Source organism: Aptenodytes patagonicus, chromosome Z, assembly GCF_965638725.1.
Source record: "Aptenodytes patagonicus chromosome Z, bAptPat1.pri.cur, whole genome shotgun sequence".
Classification (NCBI taxonomy): Eukaryota; Metazoa; Chordata; class Aves; order Sphenisciformes; family Spheniscidae; genus Aptenodytes; species Aptenodytes patagonicus.
The window spans coordinates 40,370,060-40,392,818 of NC_134982.1; the positions used below are offsets into that span (position 1 = coordinate 40,370,060).

The 22,759-nt window shown below is 40.0% G+C and overlaps 1 protein-coding gene across 4 annotated transcripts in view; it reads left to right on the plus strand.

The window, feature by feature from the left end:
* Nucleotides 1-22,759, plus strand: part of TRPM6 (transient receptor potential cation channel subfamily M member 6) — a 96,949-nt gene that overhangs the window by 53,111 nt on the left and 21,079 nt on the right. Inside the window, exons 18-30 of one of the 4 annotated variants that reach the window (XM_076363118.1) lie at nt 184-412; nt 1,010-1,165; nt 3,910-4,044; nt 5,074-5,202; nt 7,270-7,521; nt 8,488-8,662; nt 10,280-10,394; nt 12,108-12,307; nt 14,656-14,788; nt 16,541-17,676; nt 18,386-18,498; nt 19,439-19,565; nt 20,472-20,569. In XM_076363118.1, coding sequence (XP_076219233.1) covers nt 184-412; nt 1,010-1,165; nt 3,910-4,044; nt 5,074-5,202; nt 7,270-7,521; nt 8,488-8,662; nt 10,280-10,394; nt 12,108-12,307; nt 14,656-14,788; nt 16,541-17,676; nt 18,386-18,498; nt 19,439-19,565; nt 20,472-20,569 — 2,998 coding nt within the window. The remainder of the gene's footprint in view (nt 1-183; nt 413-1,009; nt 1,166-3,909; nt 4,045-5,073; nt 5,203-7,269; nt 7,522-8,487; nt 8,663-10,279; nt 10,395-12,107; nt 12,308-14,655; nt 14,789-16,540; nt 17,677-18,385; nt 18,499-19,438; nt 19,566-20,471; nt 20,570-22,759) is intronic. The other 3 variants (XM_076363115.1, XM_076363116.1, XM_076363117.1) reach the window with 3 other exon arrangements.

Sequence of the window (22,759 nt, forward strand, 5' to 3'; positions counted from 1 at the left end):
TCCTCAAATTATTTTTCACTAGATATATTGATAAAGCAACAGGAAAAATGGGAGAAGGCATACTTACTGAGATTGTTAGCTGAACTTTAGTTAATGGAGTTTTCAAACCAACCTCTTTGCAGCAGTGATTCTGAGTTTTGACTGATCCCTGTTATATTAACTGTTAATTCCTTTCTGGTCTAGGGAATTTGGGCAGCTTGCCTTAGATGTCCTGGAGAAAGCATTCAAACAAAATGAGCAGATGGCCATGAAGTTGCTGACCTATGAACTGAAAAACTGGAGCAACTCAACTTGCTTAAAACTAGCAGTGTCTGTGGGGCTGCGGCCTTTCGTATCCCATACTTGCACACAGATGCTGCTGACCGATATGTGGATGGGCCGCCTGAAGATGCGGAAGAACTCCTGGTTTAAGGTAACATCACTCTTAACTTTTTCTGAGCATTTAGATGCTGTTCAGATGCTTTATACATGTCTTTGTGGTTATGAATGTGTCTAATGCAGCTTCAGGCAGATATGCTTAAGCATGGATTGGAATGTGCATGTCTGGGAGAGAAAGAAAGGCGGGGAGGGAAGACAGTACTTGCTTCTGTTTTACTTCTTTGCAAAAGCCGCTGTGGGTTGACATCAGGAGAATGTGTTTTGTGAGGTTTTTTTTGCTGTTCCCATTCTCTTAGCACCCTTCAGTCTCTCCCCACCTGCTCTCACTGCCCCACATTGCTAGTTCTCCAGCAGAGCTGCTGATGGGAGGAATGCCCTCCGGACATAGGGAGCAGTATCTAAAGTGTCCCCAGATACCATTACACTCTTTAAAGCCACAAAACAGTCAAGAGCAACACACTTCTTCAGAGACTGTAGGAATGTGATACAGAGATTCCCCGCACCAGTGGCTCCCTCCCTGGCCAGTGGAATTGCACTGGGTTTGTGCTGGCACCATGCATGGCTGACTATGACCTCAGGTCTATGCTATCACTGCTGAATTAATTTCCTGAATCTTGTGTCTCTCTTTTAGGTCATTATGAGTATTCTCCTGCCTCCCACCATCTTGATGCTGGAGTTTAAAAGCAAGGCAGAAATGTCTCATGTGCCTCAGTCTCAAGACTTCCACCAGTTCACATGGTATCATGGGGATCAGAGCCCAGCCAGCTCTAAAGATGCCTTGTCTCTGGTTAGTTTGTGATGCTCAGTCATTTGTGTGTTAGGGTCTGTCTGTTTATCACAGTATAATCCTGAGGAGTGAGAAGGTGGTCAGCTGGAAGTGTTGGGGTTCAGTTCTCAAGAAGTACGGGTTTGATCCCTGGTTTGGTTACAGACTGAAGTGACCTTGGACAAGTCACTTCATCTGTCCTGGGTGTCACTTCTGTACTGGTCATAATGAGAAAATCCTTCCCAACCTCACAGAAGTATAATGAGATTATAATTATCTGTCAGTTACACAGGTATTTTAGGGCACAAAGTCTATTCAATCTGCAGATAAATACCTGTGTAATCTTGTATACCAAATATTCTAAGAATGGTGTCATATAATACACAAAATCACATCCATAAAACTCAATTCAAGTTGCCCAGTTGAGCTGTCCAAAGCAGGGAAACAGCAGAACTGAGGCAGTCCAGGTCCCGTCCTTTCCAACTCACTCCTTCCTCCTGCCCTGCCTGGCCAGCAGCCTCTGCCCTGCATCTCAGCCGCAGCCTCTCCCCCTCTCCATAGCCATTTGCTTTTAGTCTCTCCTTGAGATTTTGTTTCCTGAATTACATCATAGCCCTTCCAGAGGTCTAGCTCCTGCCCCCCTCATTGAAAAACAGGGTTTCTCTACTTCTGCATCGCTTGAGCCTAGTAGAGATGCCATTTAAAGCACAAGAGAAGCACTGTGCTTTTGGTTTAGTCACCTGAACTGAGTCCTGAAACACTCTGCAGGGACCTGTGGTTGCAAAAAGTCCTTCTTAGGCCTGTCTGTGGAGAGTCTCTAGCATAGGTGAAGTCTTTGCCTTTTAAGATCTGAATTTCCCCAGACTTCTGCTAGGCAGAATTGCCTGTCCTTTCTTTTTCTCATTCTCCACAAAGCGTTCCTTGAACTGAAAATTTCCAAAGTTTTCAGTCTGAGGTAGACACGGAGAATTTCCATCCAAAATGGTAAATACTGGTGAGGTGCTAAGCAATGACAACAGGATTGTCAAGTGAGAGCTCTCAGGCAATCTTTTTTGCTCTGCTCTGTTTATCTTACAGCAGATAAGCATTGTAGATTGCTTGGGACCTTCACAGTTAACTTTCAATTTGTGTAAAATAAAAGAGAGCGGATTGTTGTTGAGGGCTGTTGCAGCAGCGTGGTAGGCCTGTCAATGCCACACTTGTGTTTTCTCTCTCTGATGCAGAAAAATGCTCAAAGCCATTATCTCCTGCAGTGCTGTCTAATATAGTCAGTTCAAAAATGCTTTTTATGGGCTTAGGTAACAGCTATGGTACAAAGGACAGGACAATTGTAATTATTTGCAGCAGGACCACCCCTGCAGTCTGGTAGAAGGCAACACAGCAATGTGCGTAAGCACTTTTCTGACATGCCTCAGACAGGGCTGCTTCCTTCCTATGCTAGCAATAGGCTTAACTTCTGATTTTATCTAATATAGAGTGTTGTTTAAAACAACAGGCCAAGCTACTGCTTTTTCTTAAATACTCTGGTATGAAATATTATAGAAAAACACACAGAACATTTCAACAGTGTACATGTGCCATATAGAGCATCTTTCACACAGTCATAAATTCCAGTGACTTGCTGCAGCTAGAAGTTGCACTCTTTCAGGGGACAAATTCTCTCCTTCATCTTGGAGGTTCTGATGTTAATGCATTGGGATGATTCTGTATACCAAATTCTCTGGTTTAGCACTTTTCTGAGTCTAATGTGATGAAAAAAAATCAGTTTTCCCCTGATAACCCAAGGAAATGTTGTGTAGTAGGGATAAATATGTCACATAAAAAGTGCTATACTGCAGATGCCTAGTAGCAGTGAGTGTTAGCATTGATATTAGCCAAAGCAATTGGCCAGCATTGAAACAAAACTTAGCAAGTAGTTTGGCCCAGCTATTAGCTATTTATAGTTCCCCCAGGCCTCTCTCCTTCATCTCTGAAAACTCCTTTCAGCACCTTCTGGTTTTGTCAGTTGCCCACTGCTGTGTGTATGCAGCTCTTCTTAGGCTTCAGCGGCAATCAGATATTTCTACTTTCAGAGGGGTACTCGGGCAAGTGTCAAACTCTGGATACAGAATCAAGTGTGTTTACTTTTTTGGTTTTTTGTTTTTAATTTACTGAAGATAATAAAGAAGTTATCTGTATTTTTTGTAGGTAGATCTTTATAAGAGAGTGCTTATTTCATCCTCATCTTCTAATCAGGCATACAATACATCAAAAACAGCAATTAAATTCTGTATTTAGAATTTCACTGTGCTGACATTTTCTGTGCAACTGTATACATGAGCACAAATGTGATGCTCATTCCCTTATTTCAGAATGTGCCACAGTTGTCATTGGAGTTCTAGCTAACACAGTTATGTCATACTGGGAGTTGTTATTTATCTGTATTTCACAGATGGGGAAAGTGGGACACAGAGTGGTTAAGTGACTTTGCTTAAAGACTTAAAAGAAATGTGTGGCAGAAACAGGAGTGGATTCAGGTCTGCTGATGCCCAGTCCACTGCCTGTAGTCATAAGAGCAAACTCTAAATGAGTATTTATAGTGGAAAAGTGTGCATGTTAATTATTGCAAATGAGATGATTGTAACCAGACAAAATGAAGGTACAGTAATGGTTTGTATATTCAGAACAAAGCTTAAACATCTGTGCCTGTCTTCCCTCTAACATGACACAACTTTGCAATCATAGACCATGGTTTCTTACTTTTAAAATGCTGTTTCCTTTTAAAGAAAGATTATGATGTGGAGAAGGTTGCTCAGAAGTCTGATGAGAGCCAAGTAGACGGTGGACAAGGAAACCTGCCTGGCACTAGAAAAATCTATGAGTTCTACAACGCACCAATTGTCAAGTTCTGGTTTCACACGGTTGGTCATCATGCTAGAACTCGGATTGCCAAAATCCTCCTTTGATCCGATCCTTCAAGTACCACTTGCTGCTTTTACATCGCCTAGCATGGATTTGCAGCCACTTAGTGGTGGGGGTGGATGGGAAGACATTGGAATATTTCTCTCACAATTAAGTGAAAAGTTTTTCTGCTAAAATCATGCAGCTGCATTAAAAAAAAAAAAACAGAAAAAAAATTATAAGGAACTAAAGAAAAACCTGAGCACAGCTTTTTACAGTAGTTAATTGCACATGTAGAGATAGCTTTGAAGCTGGCCTTAAATACCTTAAATAGCTCACAGATATTCGTGTCCCTTTCTTTAGGAACTGTTTCTGAAGGAGTGAATATTAATCTGTAGGAGATAATTTGCTATAGAGAAATACGCATTTATTAAATCAATTTTAGTAACTAACCCTGTGTCAGTAGAGTTTAGGATATTTAAGATCAGGCTGCCTGTTGGGTCAGACCACCATGTACATAAACTGTTAGTCCTTTAACAGGGTGTCGTTAACTGCTTTATAGGTTGTTAATCTATTATCTCAGATATGTTTATAGTGTGTTAAAATATGTGCTTTCCACTTGATAATGTTCTTCCTGTGTTTTGGAAGGCACTGATTAACCAGCAGTGATTCACATAGCTTTGAGAATGGTTACCTGCTCCTACAGAAGGTTAGGATAAAAACATAGCACTACTTTTACATTCCAGTAACAGTGTGCAGATAAAATAGTCTGTCTCATATATGGGTTTGGGGCCTAGGTGAACATGTGCTGCAATAGTTCGTCTTCTGCTCCCATTTTTTCAGCACTAAAGCACCGATTTCCAAATGATGTTTAAGGATATTCCCATAAAAAATACTTCGGAGAACTGGAGGAAAGCTTTTGGCCTCAAAAATCTGACAGTGCCCCAGTAGTTTGAATACATATAGTCAGGCTAATCACCTGTTAATATGTTCGCAGAAATTTGTTAGAGATTTTTGTGCATATGGATTATATACCATCTGTTTTGTAGATGGCGTACATGGCATTCCTCATGCTCTTCACTTACACTGTGTTGGTGAAGATGGAACCAAGACCAAGTGTGCAAGAGTGGCTTGTTATCATTTATATTTTCAGCACTGCTATTGAAAAAGTCAGGGAGGTAAGATTTTCCATTTGCACTTCTCATCTATAGTGGATATATTATAAACCAGAGAATACCATAAACTGAAGAATGCCAAATCCTGCATTCTTTTTGTAGAGAGTTTAGCAGAGGAAAGAATTATACAGGGCATTTATTTCTGAGAAGTCTTTTTATTTGAAGACCAGTACTTGGGCTTTGAAAATGCATCTTAAAGTTTGTCCTTAAATCTCTATTTTTCTGTGTAAAGTCAGTGGTAATGTGCAGGTTGCTCGAGAGTGATTGTGCTGAATTGCGATTTGGAGCCCCGATGTAGGCACCTGTTTCTTAATTTTTTTGAGTGGACCATTAGATTTCTTATAACGAATCTGGAATTTGTCTTTAGATATTTACTTAGAGTGTGGACGTTGTTGTTGATTAATAGGTTTTATGCGTAGGATGATCTATGGCTTTCCATCAAGTCTAACTGACCAACTGATCAACTTTTAATGCTGGACTCATTGAGCATGGAAAAATGATATTCCAATGAAAATTAATCACAATTATTGGCAGTTGATTAGATCTGAGCTTCTGAACACAACTTGCACTCCAAACCTGAGGTTGGGGATAAATGCAGCTATGTATTTCCCAAATTATTGCATCTGATCGGACATATCTTCACTGTAGAGTCGGCACGTAGTAAACAACAGTAGTGTGAATTGTCTTGTATATGACATTTGAAATGCTGTACTTTTAGAGGAATAAAACTGCAAAAAAGCAGTCACACTTCTGTGTGAAGGATGCTGTTCCAACAGATCACTCAGAAGACTGCGACATCAGTACGAGAGGTGAAGGATTTCAAGGGGCAGCAGAAATGCTGGGAATATATTGAAGCTTGGATAAACATAAAAGTTCTGTGGCTGCATGAGATAAAATTAAGAAAAATCTATGCAAGGATTGTCTAATTGAGAAAAAATTTGTGAAATAGCAAGCACTTTGGAAATCACTGTTGTGCTGTTGCATTGTGTTGATGGTGGGACAGTGGAAACATCAGCTCTTCTTTCTAGCATTAACATTCATTGGAGACTTTGAAATTCATGTCTTCTACTTGATTTTCTTTGTCCATGTACTAGTTCTGGTCTGCTGGCAAAGACTTTGTAGGACACTGTGTCTTACACGTGCAGCTAATTAACTGCTGAGGGCCTTGTTATATATAACTGCAAACCTCTATTTCTCTAGATTGTATCAACTAATTGTTAAAGCCTTAGGCCCTGATCCTGCAACTAGTTCCTCATGTGAGTTAGTCCAGCTGAATTTAGTAGGATCACTTGTTTACATTAATGTGTTCATATGCGTAAATTCTTGCAGGATCAGGGTGTAACATTTCAAAATCTCTCCTTTGCTTGGTACTTATCAGTATGATCTTACATAGCACTGCATAATTGGCCTCACTTGGTCAACGTGCAAAGGTTTTATTTATGGCCTCCCAAAGATTCCACTTCACACATTTGCTCAGTGAAGCTTAAAATCCCTTTGGGGCACCTCACAGTTCAAGGAGTGAATGTTTCATTCTTTACCTTGCTAGTTGCCAGCACTCCTTTTTTTAGCATGTCCTTGGTGGAATACAAGGATCTTTCTTTATATTTTCAGTCTGAAATAAAAGGCATTATTAGTTATTTTCCCATCAGCAAGGTTAGGTTGGTACTTTGCATGACTTAGGGGCTTTTGAAAGGGCTGTTGCGGGTCATGACCATTCCTCTAGAAAATGCTCGTTAATTTATAATGATAGGTATGCATAACAGTTCTATACTGGCTGCTCTTTTCTGCTGAGGAACGTGCTCTTTAGTGAATGGGTTCAGGCTCAGAATCCATTTTTCCGTAGGAAGAGCTATCCTATTTGGTGTGGCATACTTGAGCAATATGACACTATAGATTAAGTACAAACCTTAATTAATGGTGAATGGCAATATGCAGTACACAGGCCTGCAAAAAGAAAAAAAATGATACATTCCCAAATATCATGAAACAGTTCAGACAGAAAAGGTTAAAGAATATATCTGTGACTTTAATGGAGTTTCTTTGTTTTTTTTTCCCTCACATTCTACTCAGGTATTTATCTCAGAACCTGGAAAATTCCGCCAAAAAGTGAAGGTGTGGATTTATGAATACTGGAATTTTACTGATTCTATAGCAATCATCCTGTTCATGATTGGTTTTGGCTTGCGCTGGTCCGACCCCCCTGTTCAAACTGCAGGGAGGCTACTTTACTGCTTGGATATAATATTTTGGTATGCTCGGCTCCTTGATCTTTTTGCTGTAAATCAGCATGCTGGCCCATACCTGACAATGATTGGGAAGATGGTAAGTATTATGCTTTGGAACAATGTTTTTGTAGTTAAGGCATCTATTGAGGAATGTGTAAAGGTCAGAAGTGACAGAAAAGAATGATGGTCAAAGGAGAGGTCATCTAACAATTCATAGTGAATGTATTACCTGAAAATACCGCTTTTCTTTTTCTGTTTGTGAGTTGACTGACATAATCAGATTTCCTCTCTCTCTCATTTATTCATTATTTGAATTTATTCACAAAAGCTATTTTTGCTTCGTTCCTTAGAGAAGGGTTGCATTTGAGTTGAGTTTCTGATCCAGCTTGATAATAGGAGAAAGAAAAATCACTGTCTCTTGCAGTTGGGCTCACTACTATAGATAATTCCCCTAGCTCTTGGAAACTGTCTCATTATTATTTTACATTTTGATGCAAATAATTATATCCCATTTTAGCAGGCAAAATTTCTCTAAGATCAAAGTTAATTTTTTTTCTCTTTTGGTATAAGAACTGCTGCTGAACTGCTGCCTAGTCTTGAGGGACATCTGCAGATTCCCACTGTAATTTCCCTTGGTTATTGGGAACTATCTTATTAATACTTTTATATTCTGTCTTGCATAGTAATTCTGATTCAGTGTTAGAAGGCAGAATCATTTTCACTGCTATTCCTTGCTCTCAGTTTGGAAGAAATGCCACTGAGGAAAAGCACCATCATAAGGTCTCTGCATTTTTCAAATCTTGCTTAAGATCTTAAGAGGGACTTGAGAGGCAAGTAGGACTTGTGGCCTTTTTGGTCCAGGACGACTTTAACTTCTATAAAATACTTGGGTAGTCCAGGTCATAAAACTAAGATATTTTTATTTCCTCCGGCATATTAGATTATTAGCCCTGTTTTTATATTCTGATTTGTAAAAGCAGTGATTGATACTCATCTCTAAAATGTATGTCTCCTTTACATATAATTAACAGGGCTAATTCTTTCATGCAAACATGTCTTCCAGACAGCAAACATGTTCTATATTGTGGTCATGATGGCCATAGTCCTGTTGAGTTTTGGAGTGTCACGAAAGGCAATCCTTTCACCAGAGGAGCCTCCTTCTTGGACTCTGGCACGAGATATTGTATTTCAACCTTACTGGATGATGTTTGGTGAGGTCTATGCTGGAGAAATAGATGGTAGGTAAATTTCACAGTACAGCTCAACAGCTTAAATTTAATATGTGCAGAAACATGTCCACTTTGGCCTACTAGAGTTTTGACCACATATGGAGTCTGTTCTTTCTCAAACAATTTTGATTCCAGTGTATATATGTCCTGTATGAATAAAGGTGAGAATATTTTTTTTTTTGTTAAAAATAAAGATTAAGCTTTAAAACCTTCAAATTTAGCTTTTCAAATTAAGTATATTGCAAAGCTTATAGCAAAGCACATAGGACCTAATACTAAGCTAGTTCATGGTCAGGGGATCTGGCAGTGAAATGAATTTCCAATTAGGTGAATCCAAAGCTGCTGATCTCTTGGAGAAAAGACTACAAAGTTGCCTTGAAGGAAGAAAGAATAAAGGGAAAACAAAAAAGAAAAAATAAGAAAGGAAAATTATTTTTCACCATAATAAGTAAGAGTTACCTGGCATCATTCTTAAGCAGATAAACCAATTGAACATATAAAAAATAGAACCAATCAATGTAAATAGGAAAAATGTTATATCTTGATTATGGCTTTGACCTTGTCTCAGTAAGAGAGAAGAACCAGGCGCTCCAGGAGATATATCAGCATACAGATGGAAGGCACTCTCATGCTGCTAAGTGATGGGTACAAGTAAAACAGTCCCTAAAATAGGAAAGTAGATACGCAAATAGATACAGATATTTAAGATACATAGTTCAGCATAGACCTGATTCATTAAAGTAATTTAAGATGTTGCATCCATTATTATTGCTGAAACAGTCACATGATGGCTATGTATTTTGGTTATATAAGTGAAAATTCTTTTAATGAAAGCACACTGTTAAGTTTCACAGTTTAATCCATTTAATCACTTATTAATGCTAAACCTTTAGAAATTTGACACTTCCCAAATAAAGCTATGATTTCTGTAATGACTCTTTATGCTGTGGAATATGTCCTGAATTTAGGGCTGCTGCCTTATAAATGTGTTTTAAAATTCCCTCAAAGGTGTAAAATTTGATTAAAAATTATAAAGACTGAAAAGTATTTATTTTGACAATTTACAAACATTAAGAGGGATCCCTTAATTTCTATGATTTGTTGCTTCATTTCACAAATATTCATAGCTATTCATAGCCATATATCCTTTTGCACGTGAGTTAATATGATCTTACTGAAGCTCTAAAGGAATAACACTCCAGTACTGATAAAGCAACCTTTGTGCTGTATCCTTTTCACAGTGGAGTCAGTGAAAGCTTTGCTTTAAAGATCAAAGATTGGGATTTCAATTTACTTGAGTGTGTGCCATCTCCCAAATACATTTCAGCTGCATCATCTTCTCCCTTAACAAAAAGTCGGGGTGACTGGCTTAAGAACTGATACGTATGAAATGCTGTCTACAGCTTCTGAATTGCAATGGAAACTGTAGGGCAGTAGCATCATGAAGAGGTCTCAGATCTCCTTTACATGGAGGTAGACTTTTTAGTTGGAAATTTAGTAATGTATCTCCGTGAAAGTAACAAAGACTCTTCTGTTTCTTGCTGGGGCAAATGAGGAGCACATGCCATTGCTGTGCTCTGCTCTGATTTCCATGCTAACCATGCTCTGTATGTCCTTCACTTTCAGTCTGCGAAACCAATGAGGACTGTCCTCCTGGCTCCTTCCTCACGCCGTTCCTCCAAGCTGTCTACCTCTTTGTGCAGTACATCATCATGGTCAACTTGCTTATTGCTTTCTTTAAGTAGGTACCATGGTATATTGCTGCAAAAGCAAAAGCAACTAATAGATGTTCTGCCAACACTTCTGCAAAAACCTTTCACCAAAAATGCCCCAGCAGGGGCATGTTGATGGTGGTTGTTACCCCACCTTCCATGGGGTCCAGTGAATAAAAAAAGAATGGTGGAAATAAGAGGGTGGGAGGAAGGGGATGGTTAGCAGACACCTAAACTGTTTTGCCATTTAAACACAGACTCTCTGAAAGTGGACAACTCCAGTTGGCAAACAAGCAACATTAATTCAGCTCTGAAATAATTTGTCCTTTGTCCCTAGAAGTTGTATTTGTTGTGCTGAGAGCCTGTATAATGTTCATCATAGGGTAGCCCAAGATTTAAATTGGCAGGTAAGTGGAGAAGGTATTCAAGGGAAGAGGATAATGACTTTGTAGGAGCATGCTCTTCCTTCGGGAAATAATTTGAAAATTCCTGTTGTTTGATGCAATTTGATATGTTCTAGACTGAAATCTAACTGTAGTGTTTTTCACTATCTGCCTTTTAATGTCTGCTGCCAGAGTAGGAAGGCTCTTTATAGTAATTCTATAGTAATTCATAGTAATTCTGTAGTAATTAATCAGTGTCTTTATAGTAATTCTAACCTTTCAAGTTTTAACAGGGAAACTGTTGTAGTGGATCCAGTTCTGTAAATATTAGCAAAGAGCAATCTAACCCATGTAATTAATTATTTTTTTCCTAGAGTTCTAGTATTTCTGGGGAAGAAAAAGTCAGCTGTAGGTTAAAAAAATTTCAAATGAAGAAATGTGGTGATTAATATTCAAGAAAACTGAATGATCAAAACTCATTCTATTCCCACTTCCAATTAGAAATCCCTTTCGTGAAATTGTGGCAAGGCATAATTTTTTGTTTTTGATACACAGCTGTGAAATTGTAATTTGAATTATTTCTAGATTTAAACCTTCAGCAATGATGATATGTTAAATCTTCTGCCTAGTGATTTGATTGTTCCAGAAGTGGGACCAAAAATGGGTATGAGCAATATATTTAATTATGCTCCCAGAAGCAAAGCTGATGTTTTTGTAATTATATGCTGGATGTGTGGTATGATGCTGCAACTGAAATTACAGTGCCAGAGACCACAAAGTTGCTTTCCTGTACTTGGGTCTATGATAGTGGATACGGGAAATTATTCAGTGCAACAACAGTCACGTTTAGTAACATCATGGCTCCAAAGAGTACCCTGCAGAAGAATTGCTCATGTAGCTGCTTCTTGCAGCAAGTATTTTGTTTAGGGGGAGTGCACTGAGAAGCAGCAGAACCGTTTTGTTAACACTCTTGCCTTATCCTGACTCCTACATTTAATCCAGTCCAAAGAGGCAGACAATGTTGAATTCTCAGTTACGCTATGTATTAAAGTTTAAATAATCTGGCTGAGATTTCAAAGCCACTTCAGGGATATTTTTTGCCCAGTTCCCATTAATGTGAATGGGAATTGGATCTCCAAATCCGTTAGGCAGCTTTGAAGATCTCATTCTCAGTGCACTAGCTGCAGGCACATGCTGCTGCTTTGTTAAATGAAAGTTGCTAAGCTGATTTACCTCACTGGAGGGATGGGACTTTTCTTCAGTGTCAAATTAGATCTGTAGACAAGCATCTTGTGCTGTCTTGGGAATATTCCTCACGGGAGTGTTTTACCCTCCTTCCCCCTCTATCTCTCTTCTCAGTAATGTTTATTATGATTTGAAATCCATATCGAACAAGCTCTGGAAGTACAACCGGTACCGCTACATTATGACCTACCATGACAAGCCATGGCTGCCTCCACCTTTCATCCTCCTGAGCCACATTGGACTTCTGATAAACCGCATCTTCCACCATCGGCCACCAAATGAGCTGGATCAAGAGGAAGGCGATGTTGGACTAAGTAAGCAGAGCTAAGCTGGGGACGAAAATAGCTCATGAGGAATGTTTTGCTAGCCTCCCATCATTTTGTAGCTCAGTTCGTCCAAAAAAAAAAAAAAAGAGATTCTCTGGGTAGGAGGCTGGTTTTATTTGCAAAACTGAATTTAACCTGCCTGCCTGAGAACTCTTGTAGGAAAAAGCAACTGGGGGAATGCTTTGCTTTGTATTTGGCTTTTGCTCTGCTACATACTGTGCATCAGTCAAGTTACATCACAACTCCAAACTGAAATAAAGGGACAGCAGCTTTTTCTGTACGATAGAATAGGCTTATTTTGAAAGAGAGTAAACAATACTAGAGGTATACATTTCTGTACATTTGTCCTGAAAAGACAAACAAATTCCTTTTTAATTGCCCAGAGAAAGTAGCCGCAGAACTCGAAGACAGAGGAGATCCAGTGATGGCAGATGCAGAGAGAGAGCATAGGGGCCTCCCACCTCCTCACTACATCCTTCCCTTTGTGTACTGCCTCATCACTGCACCTTAACCCCACCTCCTTCACCCTTCCCAACCTGGACTTCTCCATCCCAGGGTCCTTCCTAATGCCTCTTTAAGATGATGCCAGTTCCCTGTCCCACTGTCACCAGCTCCTGCAGCTCTGCCAGGAGCAGCCCTAGCCGTTGCGGGGACGGGACCACAAGATGTTGGGATGGGAATGAATACTCAATCGTGGGGCTTGGTGGTTGGTAGGGTGAGGCAAGGGAATGGGGAGGAGGAGAGACTGGTGGCTGTAACCTTATCTAAAAAAACATTGGGGAACATTGGCACATGGTATTATACAGCCTCATCCTTTTTGGTGCAACGTACATCCTTGACACCTAGTAAGAGAGGTGAGCAGACCCTGCCTAGGTTATGCTTCACTTAGGATTTTCTCTGTTGAACGTGAATCCCTGAAGATACCTGGCACACTCACAGGTGGTTACAGAGTTAAAAAATGGGCTTAACTAATCAATGCTGAGCCGCTTTACTGCTGCTCCCAGGCTCAGCTCCTCCATCATGACTGGATACATCAGCCTGCCTTTGAAGTACCACTGCTTATTTTATATGCAGGCATAGTATAAGTCACTGACGTTGCATAGAGGATGTCTTGCTTGTAAGGTGCATTAGGCACAAGAAAAACTGAAACGCTGCTTAGCACATCTAAAAGTCCTTGGATAGAAGAGGGCTCATGCGTTGCGTACACTTCTCTCAGAAAGGGACTTTTTTCCTGTTTATGTACCTTTGTGTCCCTTTTCTATATGCCTGTGCATTGCTTGATAAGTTTCTTCTACTTAAAGTTTGGTGTGGTTATAATTAACTGGTTTTAGCAATGAGGATCCAGTGCCACCCTGTGGAAAATCAATGAAAATACCAAGATAGAGTAAAATCTTGGAGGCAAGAACACAGGTAGGTTAGGGGGGAAAAGAGCCTAGGGAGGTGATCAAGTCTCATTTGGAGTGAGAGGGGGACCCCAGAACACTGCGGGGGGCTTCCTTGCTGAGCTGTGTGTTGCAGCCGAGTACTACACACTTGCAGCAAACACTGCCGTGTCGCTTGGCACAGATGCCCCCCTAGCAACTACAGTGAGGACTGGTATGTGAAAAAGGAAAGAAAAAAGGAGCTTGGAAGATGGGGAGTTTGGATCGGAGAAACAGCTTACCACCGTATGCATTTCTTCATACTGACTTAAAAGCAATCTGTTCTCTCAGAAGTCTTGGTGTGCTAGAAGAATGGCATCATGAGAAGCCCAGTCTGTGGAGTTTTACACTTTTGAATGTGTTCTTTTTCACCCAGTAATCTTGCTTAATGTTTTATACATATGAACACATGAAGCAATTAGGTGAAAAAAAGCTTTGTAGCTTTGAGTATCTGAAAGGACTGTAAATTGTTATAGGTGACTAGTCCTAAAAGAATGCCTGGACCAAATTATAGTGAAATACTTTTTAAGTCTTACATATCTATATCTAAGTCTTGTGAGTCACACGCTATATATATCCTATATAGCAAAATACAGGAAAAAGTTTGGGAGAAAATACATCTTTATGAGCAGCCATTTGGGTATGTACTTTTGAGGCTTTAAAAGGGAGTGCACTGCAATTTTTGTCAGTGTGGTTTTGCTGCCTGTCTAAGGAAAGACAAAAAACATGTTTACCTGTATGTGGCATGTTGAGTCTTTATATATAAGCCCAAATTAATGGAGTTAGGTCTAATTAATTCTTGTCAAGGGAGGGGGAGGAAACCTGTTCTGACAGTTTTCTTTTTTTCTCATGGATGCTTATAAACAATTGCATTTGTCAGCATGCTTCATACTGTCTCCTATCTCCTTTGTTCAGAGCTGTACCTCAGTGATGAGGAGTTAAAGAAACTCCATGACTTTGAGGAACAGTGTGTGGAAAAATACTTTCATGAGAAGAACGAAAGCCTGAGTTCCAGTGACAGTGAAAGGATCCGTCTGACAACAGAAAGGTGTGTTTTGCTGCAGATTTGTGCTCTTTGTATACATTTGTCATATAAAAAGACTTCCATAAGCTAATGCTTTTGGCCACTGTGAACATGAGGAGCAATAACATGCACAGGCCTTGCTAATTTGGTGGAAATGTAATGTGCCTGTTTGAACTGCATTGCAGGCCTGGCTGGGAAGCCTTGCTGGCAGAATTGCATCCCGAGATGTGTGCAGTGTGCAGGTGGTTAAAGTGGTACAGTAAGATGTTGCTCAGTTTCACTTTTGCAGACCAGGTAGCACCACGAAAACATGCCAGAGTACAGCATACAATACGTATTTTTATTTAAAGGCTTAGCAGTGTAGGAACACTGTGAGAATATTGCTTGTGATTGAGTATAACTGCTGTTTACAGAAATAACCATATAACCATTGTAGCATTATCTGCAATGTAGTGTCTTGGTTTGCAAAATGTCAATACACAGCTGTCAACGGGGTTTCAAAACTCTCAGTATTGGCCTAATTTAGCTCTCTATTGAAATCAATGGCAAAGCTGCCATTAAGTTTAATGGGAAGAGTTAAAGAAAGTGAGCACTATAAAGAGTCTTACTGAATGCCAATACTGATCTCATCTAATAAATTTGTTTTGCCTAGAGAAAGATAGCCTCTTAATCTTTGCCTGTTCATAATCTTATTTTCTGCATACTAAAACGAAACACACAAGCAAAATGAATGTCCCCTGTAAAAGAAATAAAATAAGTAGCTTTGTTCAAAAGCTGCAGAATCGATTACAGCAAGAAGATTTCGTTTAGTGGATAAATATAGATCTGGAAAGGAATTTTTTTCTGAGTGCAAAGGTGAGACACACTTCACAGCATTGCATAACATTAATACAAGAAATTAATTTAGATGAATAAAATATTTTGGAACACTGGTCTTTGATTTTATTCAGCTATTGGTTAAATACTACATCTTTTAGTTACTCAGTGACAAGGAAAGGAGCAACTTTTGCATATTGCATGCAGCTAGTGTATCATTGTCTTGGTGATAGAGCATCAGAAAGAGTATCTTCAGGAAACACTAAGATAATGATTTGGTTAAAAAGATATCGTTCCAGGCCAAGAAGTTCTTGCACTGTTTACTGGGGATTTGAAGACCATAAAAAAAGGCTTTGCTTTTTGGGCAGTTGAATTGTGCCTGAAGATAACTGATGGCATCAGACATACAGAATCTGTTCCCAGAGGTCAAACAGGTTGTTGGGAAGATCCTTTTCCCACCAGTCTCCAATATTTGAGAAATGCAAGAGTATCTGTACGTTTGTGTGAGCCTTGTCCTTCTCAAGCTTGCACAAGAAATGTAGAAATGCAGAACGACTGGCTGACAAGGAGTGTATTTCACAGCATTTTACATTTACAGCAATAGCCAGTGCAGCATTTCCAAAGCTGTGTCCTTCTGTCCTTGGTTTAGTAGTTCTATGGCAAAGAATGGACATGAGTAGGAAAACAGCAGTTTTTAAAATGGATACCACTTGAGCAAAAAGCCTGTTCCCTTAAAAGTCACTGGCTGTTGGCCCAGTAATCTGAATAACATGTTGTAAGTTTGGATGGGTTTTGTCAAATATAGATATTCATGGGAATGGAAGTCATCATTAAAAAAAAAAAAGGGCTGTTTGAAACACTGACTTTTTGAAATGTGTTAATGGCTTCCTTCATCATCTGGCAAACAGAAGTAAAGATCTGTGTTTTGGTATTTTAATTGTCTTTTCTTTTTCCACCTAGAGTGGAAGAGATGTTTCTGCAGCTTAAGGAAGTGCATGAGAAGGTATTTTATATCAAGGAGTCTTTACTCTCCCTGGACAGCCAGCTAGGACATTTGCAAGACCTGTCTGCCTTGACAGTGGACATCCTGAAAGTGCTTTCAGCTGTAGACACCTTGCAGGTGGAAGAAGCCTTATTGGCTGACACAAAACATCGAACCTGTAGGAAGCTGCCCCATAGCTGGAGCAATGCGCTCTATTCCAAGACCTTGAGCAGCCTGGAGTGTTTGTATGACAAGAAGTACCACTACTACAGCATGCCACCGTCCCTCTTACGGAGCCTGGTAAGGAGTCAGTGGCCATCAGACCACGTATTGAGGACCGAGACTAACAAGGTGGTAGAAGACAGCTCTCGAAAGATAGAGATAGAAAGTGACACACTCACTTCGGGAGTATCCTCTGAGATGAAGTCAACCCCTAGATATGGACAATTTTTGTTGGTGCCCCCTGACCATCAGGGAGGGTCTTTCTCTGAGGATGTCACCTTGAATTTGTCCTTTTTAAGCACTCCTGCCAAGTACAGGGACGATGCATTCAGAGATGAACTGCAGAGTAGCATTGTGGTGCAGCAAAACTTGCGGAGTGTCAGCCTCATTGGAAAAGAGCCAGAAGATTATCAGTGGAGCCAGAGAGACTTTGTTATGCATTTGCCATCAGAAAAGACTGATGCCGTAGAAGCTGATCATCCTCTTGGTCTCCAGCCATCGCTGGATATTGAAGAGAGTGCAGCACCCTCCTGTGGTGACAGGGAAGAAACTGAAGGTGGTTATGTGAACTGGGGATTCTCTGAAGGTGATGAAAAAGGGGTTTTCAGCTCAAGGAAGAAACAAAAGAAGGCCCTGTGCATACATTCCACCTATAATCGTGACTGCAATTGCACGGGTAGTCCTCCCAGGCATGGCCAGATAAGAGAATCGAAGTCCTTCTCCTACAACTCCAACAGGTCACGTCACAGCAGCATCATCTCTCAGAACAAGCTAAAACGCAGCACCTCCTTCTGGATCAGCCCACTCTGGAGGGACTGGAGTTTCTGCAGGAGCAACAGCTTACAGTCCCCTAAGAAAGAGAAAAGAGGGAAAACCTGCAAGGCCATAGGTGGTAATTATAAAACTCTACACCTGTACAAGTATCTTTTACTGGGGAGCCCAAGACATTACAAAAATGTTTCCTTTGCACCCAGGAGGTATTAGCTGCAGTTGAGGGTAGTAGCAGAGAGTCCAGAATTACTCCTTCACTTTCTTTGTGCTGGGTCTGACTGCTGTAGGGAGTTTCTGAAGTGTGAGTTGTATCCAAGCTGCACCACACCTGTGTGTCAGCCACCCTGATTCTCCCCATCTTATGGGATCCCTATGGCTGTGGCTACACAGCTGGTGTGACAGAGGGACTGTGCTCACTCAGGGGAGGTCTCCTGCCCTGGGGATCCAATTCAGGAGTTGCAGGAGCCAAAATAAATTACACAATCCCTAAGAGATACATTAGTGGTATCATAGGTCAGATGGATGCATGGAGAATGAAGAGGTACACATTTTTATAGCCAGTTTAAAACCCTCCCTGTCCACTACCAAGTTTGCTTACCAACAGGTAAAATACAGCAGATTCCAATAGTATGAGATGATGGACAACATTTGTTGGTTTATATCTTGTGATGGTGCACATCTTTGCACTGAACTGCATGAGTATTAGCTTTGGGTGTCACAAGTCTTCCTTCAGCTTGCTTTGGAGATCTACCAACTCTCAGTCTTATCCGATCTTCTCTTAGAAACAAAAGCTCTGTAGCTTAATGGTGTTTTTTGGCTCTTTCCCACAGAGTCTTTACAATCCAGTGAGCTACACCACAGTGAGGCAACAAAAGCAAAACAACAAAACAGAGACAGAAAGTCTGGGAGAGGAAAAAAGAATCAAAAATGCCTTCAGGTGCCGGTATGTGCAGATGCAAGAGAATCACATATCCCATAGCTGTCTCTTTCATTCATTAACGGCAGTTCTGCAGTGTGGCTTAGCTGAAAAAGTATACATTTAAAATGCTGCACACGAATTGGGGCATCTTTTTTGTGTGTCTGGCTTTGGTTTAATTTCCCTTTTGTTTGAATGTGTGGGATTTCAGTTTTGAACGTGTTGAAGTCTACAGACTTTGCTAGGTAGTATACCAGGGGTATGACTGATTTTACACAGAAAGGAATCAGTCCTTGCACTTTAGCTGGCAGGAGGACTTGGGGAGGCTTCATACAATCTAGGATAGACTGAAGGAGTGGTGAGCCACATTCAGGTGATGTGCAACTGTAAACAAACAAGCCAGGCCTCATAATGTTGTCTCCTGCCTACAAGAGTCCTGCAGTGTTTTCTCTGAATCCATCAAACATTTAGCACATTGCAGACAGCATATTGATTGTGTCATATGTATGGGGTGACTTTCGTAACTGTATGTATGTGTACATATATAAAAATTTATTTATAAAGTTACAAAGAGATTCCCAGGATCTTTGTCAGCTGGAAAGAGTTATCTCTGTTTAATGAGATAAAAACTGAACACTGGTATGTTTACATAAGATGCTCAGGTCAGCAACAGATCTTAGACTTGAACTTTGAGACCTAGTACCTCTGAAGGTATTCTGAGGGACTTCGAACTTTGTTTTAAAAAGCTACAGTGCTAGGTCTTTCGTCAGTAGTATTTACTAGACAAAAGCAATGTGTCTTCTGCAACTTGTAACAAAAATGGGAAAATCTGTTTCTCAGTTGGGAGCAAGTTCAGTCATTGGCATTTCAGTGATGCTCTGAAAGGCCACGTCATAGGCTGTCAGAGAAACTACAGAGGTGCTAGTCATCCTATAAATCAAGTGTCGTTTTGTCTGTGTCTTGCCAGGTGATTAGAGTGGATGATTGTCCCCAGAACACCCAAGTGAGCTCAGAGCCCGTGGAGATCAATGTCTGGGATGAGCAAGAGAAACACAGCAAGAACTGGCTCACTGTGTCTAATTTCAGTCAGCTAAGTATGTGATATTTTGCAGACGGTGAAATTCAGAACAGCTTTTAAAGAGAAGCAGTAAATAAAAATTCACAAATTCAAAGTGTCATCCACCACTTTCACCTCATGGCATAATTTTTACAGAATTAGAATTAGGTTGCAGGCACACACGACTTGGTTATTTGCTGTCTCATTGCAGAGGCAAAAGGGGCATAGGTTGGATGGAAGGTCAGTTAAATCTTTCCGGGACTGCTGCCAGTCTCACGTGGGAGATAGTAGAGTACTAATCCTCAGGAATCAGTGGGAAGCAAGGAGGATGATATCCTTGTCTCCTCTCCTGAGGTGTCTTCTAAAGTGGCATCCTGGCTAATTGCAGAAATAAACTCTCTCGTGAATTTCTCAAGGCATTTACACTCACAGGCAGTGCTGTGATACTGTATCTGCTGGCAGATCCTCTGCATGCATTATTCATTACTCATTGCTCAGAAACACGTCCTCCAAAGGGATGAAATGAATTCTGCATCGTCTCTGTTGGAATGAAAAGGGAATGGCATTCTTCCTTTAGTAATTCTCCAGCCCTTTCATTCTCAGAAATCCTTTGCATAGTTCATCTTACCTTTCAGCTTTGCTGTGATGCAGCTCACTGGCTTCATCCTGTGAGCTGCTGGGAGAAGCACCAGGGAATGCTGTGACTCAGCACAGCATGGTCTGAGAAGGGCTGTGCTCCTCTGAAATGTGCTGACAGAGAATGGAAACAGTCTGTTTTAACCCTATGAAATTCTGTTACTGCTTTTATAGCCCATTACGCGTTTGCTGGGGCAATATGGTATATAGGTGTTTATTTTATAGCACTGCATTCAGTGTTTAGTTTGTAGCAGCAGAGCTGTTCATTTACACCCTGGAAATAGCTGATACCTGCTCTTTTGGCTAGGTTTGGAACGTCTCACTTACATGCACCAGAAAATGAAAAATCAAGACATCGGTAGGCATACCATACCGTTCTGTGATTACCTGAGGCATTCTCGAGAGGTAAGACCTAAGGTTACACATCCTAGCCCATAGTTTTGGCTGGGGTGAGCCCAGGGTAGCTCTACTGACATCCCTGGACTTGGCACTATAGGTTTTTTGTCATGAAATACCTCTTGAGAGATAAGGAACTTTGTTGGCTGCTGGCACAGCACATGTGTGCGAGTAAATGAATAATTTAACAGCTGTTAACACTCTATTAAGATTATTGAAGTAGGATATTAAATTATTGAATCACGGAGTGGTTCTGAGTATGAAAAAGTTGGTCAGAAATGACGCGTGTGTTGATGTTTCATTAGGCAACGAGTAAGCACACAGCTTGGTCTTGAACCTGTGGGCAGAATTGGCTAGCGGAGTGAAGTAAATTTTGGAAAGTTAGCTACATAGCTCTTAATCTATCACACAGAGATAGTTATTTCTTGCAAAGTGGGAGTTAAATATTGATTATAATTGCAAAGCTTAGATTTCTTAACCACTGGCTTACAAACACCATATCTTATTATTTATCAGAATTAATTTGCAGGTCCATAATGTAAAGGTCCTCTGCCTATGTAAATCAGCCTAGGCTCATTGACTTTGATGGAGCTAGACCAGTTTAAATTTCCTGAAGACTGGGGGCAGGAATCTGGATTATAGAAACTTCTATCTGTTTTAAAATGGTGTAGCTAATGGAAGAAAATGTATCTTTCTACTACATTGCGAAGGGGTATCTCAAGAGGTATGAAAGGAAATTAACAAAGAATAAATTAAGAAAAGGAACTGTGAAAGAATCCTTTCCTCTTCCTTTTTCAACAGCATCCTTCCTTGCCTGTTTTACTTATAGCACTCTTGATTATTAAAATGGTGATCTTTAAAAGCCTAGCTTATTTTTCACTGTAAATGCTGTGAGTTGCCTTTTTTTTTTAAAGGAATAAAAATAAACCAGATAGTTTCAGATCTGCTGTTCTGAGTGCTGTAGAATTTGAATCCCAAATACCAGGGAAGAGAGCTTGAATCTAAATTTTTAAAATGGCAGGTTTTTGTATGAAAGAGTGGAGAGAGAGAGAAAGAAATAAATTTACTGATGTTGTATTCTGTAAAAACTGAGCTTGGAGTCTAAATCAATAAATCTTTGAAATGTGAAACACAGGGTCAAACAAGCAAAATAAAGGTACAGTCAGTTAAACTGTGTGGACAGACCAAGTAATCTGGTGCTTCAAAACTCATATTAAGATGTCTTTGGTAAAACTCAAGGGTGGGATTTTTAAAGTTCTCAGAAAAATTCCACTGATTACAGCAGGATTGGAGTTAGGCTGAAACTAGTCACTTCCAGAACGCCAACTTCAAATAATTTATTCTTTCAAGATACAGCCTCCAATACCCACTGAGTCGCTGTGCCTCTCCTTAAGTCCTGTCTGGGTTATGAGAATTTATATATATCACTGAGATGTAACAGTGTTGCTGCATCCAACTGTTCCACTTGGAGTATGATACATTTTAAAGAATGTATTCTTCCTAAAGTGGTCCTTCTCAGATTTACCCATTGAACACCAGTGGTTCAGAAATCCCTCCTGATGGGTAGCAGGAAGAAAAGCAAGGGTGTGTGTAGGAAGGTTTTGTTTTTGTTAAAGATTTTTTCATCTGCAAAGCAAGCTACAAGGTGAAAACATGAGTGAAATAAAAAAATCGTGAGTTAAGTTTCAGATAATATTCAAAGCTGAATTTTAGTTGATTTATCTTTAAACTTTGTCGTCTTTGAACTTTTTTGGGGGACTCTGTTTCTTTTGAGGATTGAAATCTTCCTGACTACTATTCAGGAGAATAATCCCATTTCTGACTAGCACATTAGGAGGACCCGGCTGGCCCAGTTTTCCCTAATATGGCTGGAAGTTTAAAAGACTATTTGAGTACTTCTTTACCTATAAGACCTGGAAAATATGTGATCTAAATATCACTGGAAAGCTGTTCAGTCTGTACCTTCTTCTGTTATAGAGGTTTAGGATGCATTTTATTTTCAACAACTGTAAAGCCTATCCCTAAACTGGAATTTTCCAATATAAAGAGAGCTCTCTAATACTGTCCATATTAGAATACCTTTAACATGCTTTTGTGAGTGTATTGAGATATAGATGGGTACCTGAGTATTTTATTCAAATGTATGAAGACAGCATGGAAAACTGTAATGTGAGCAAATTAGTTCCATTTTAGTGTAGG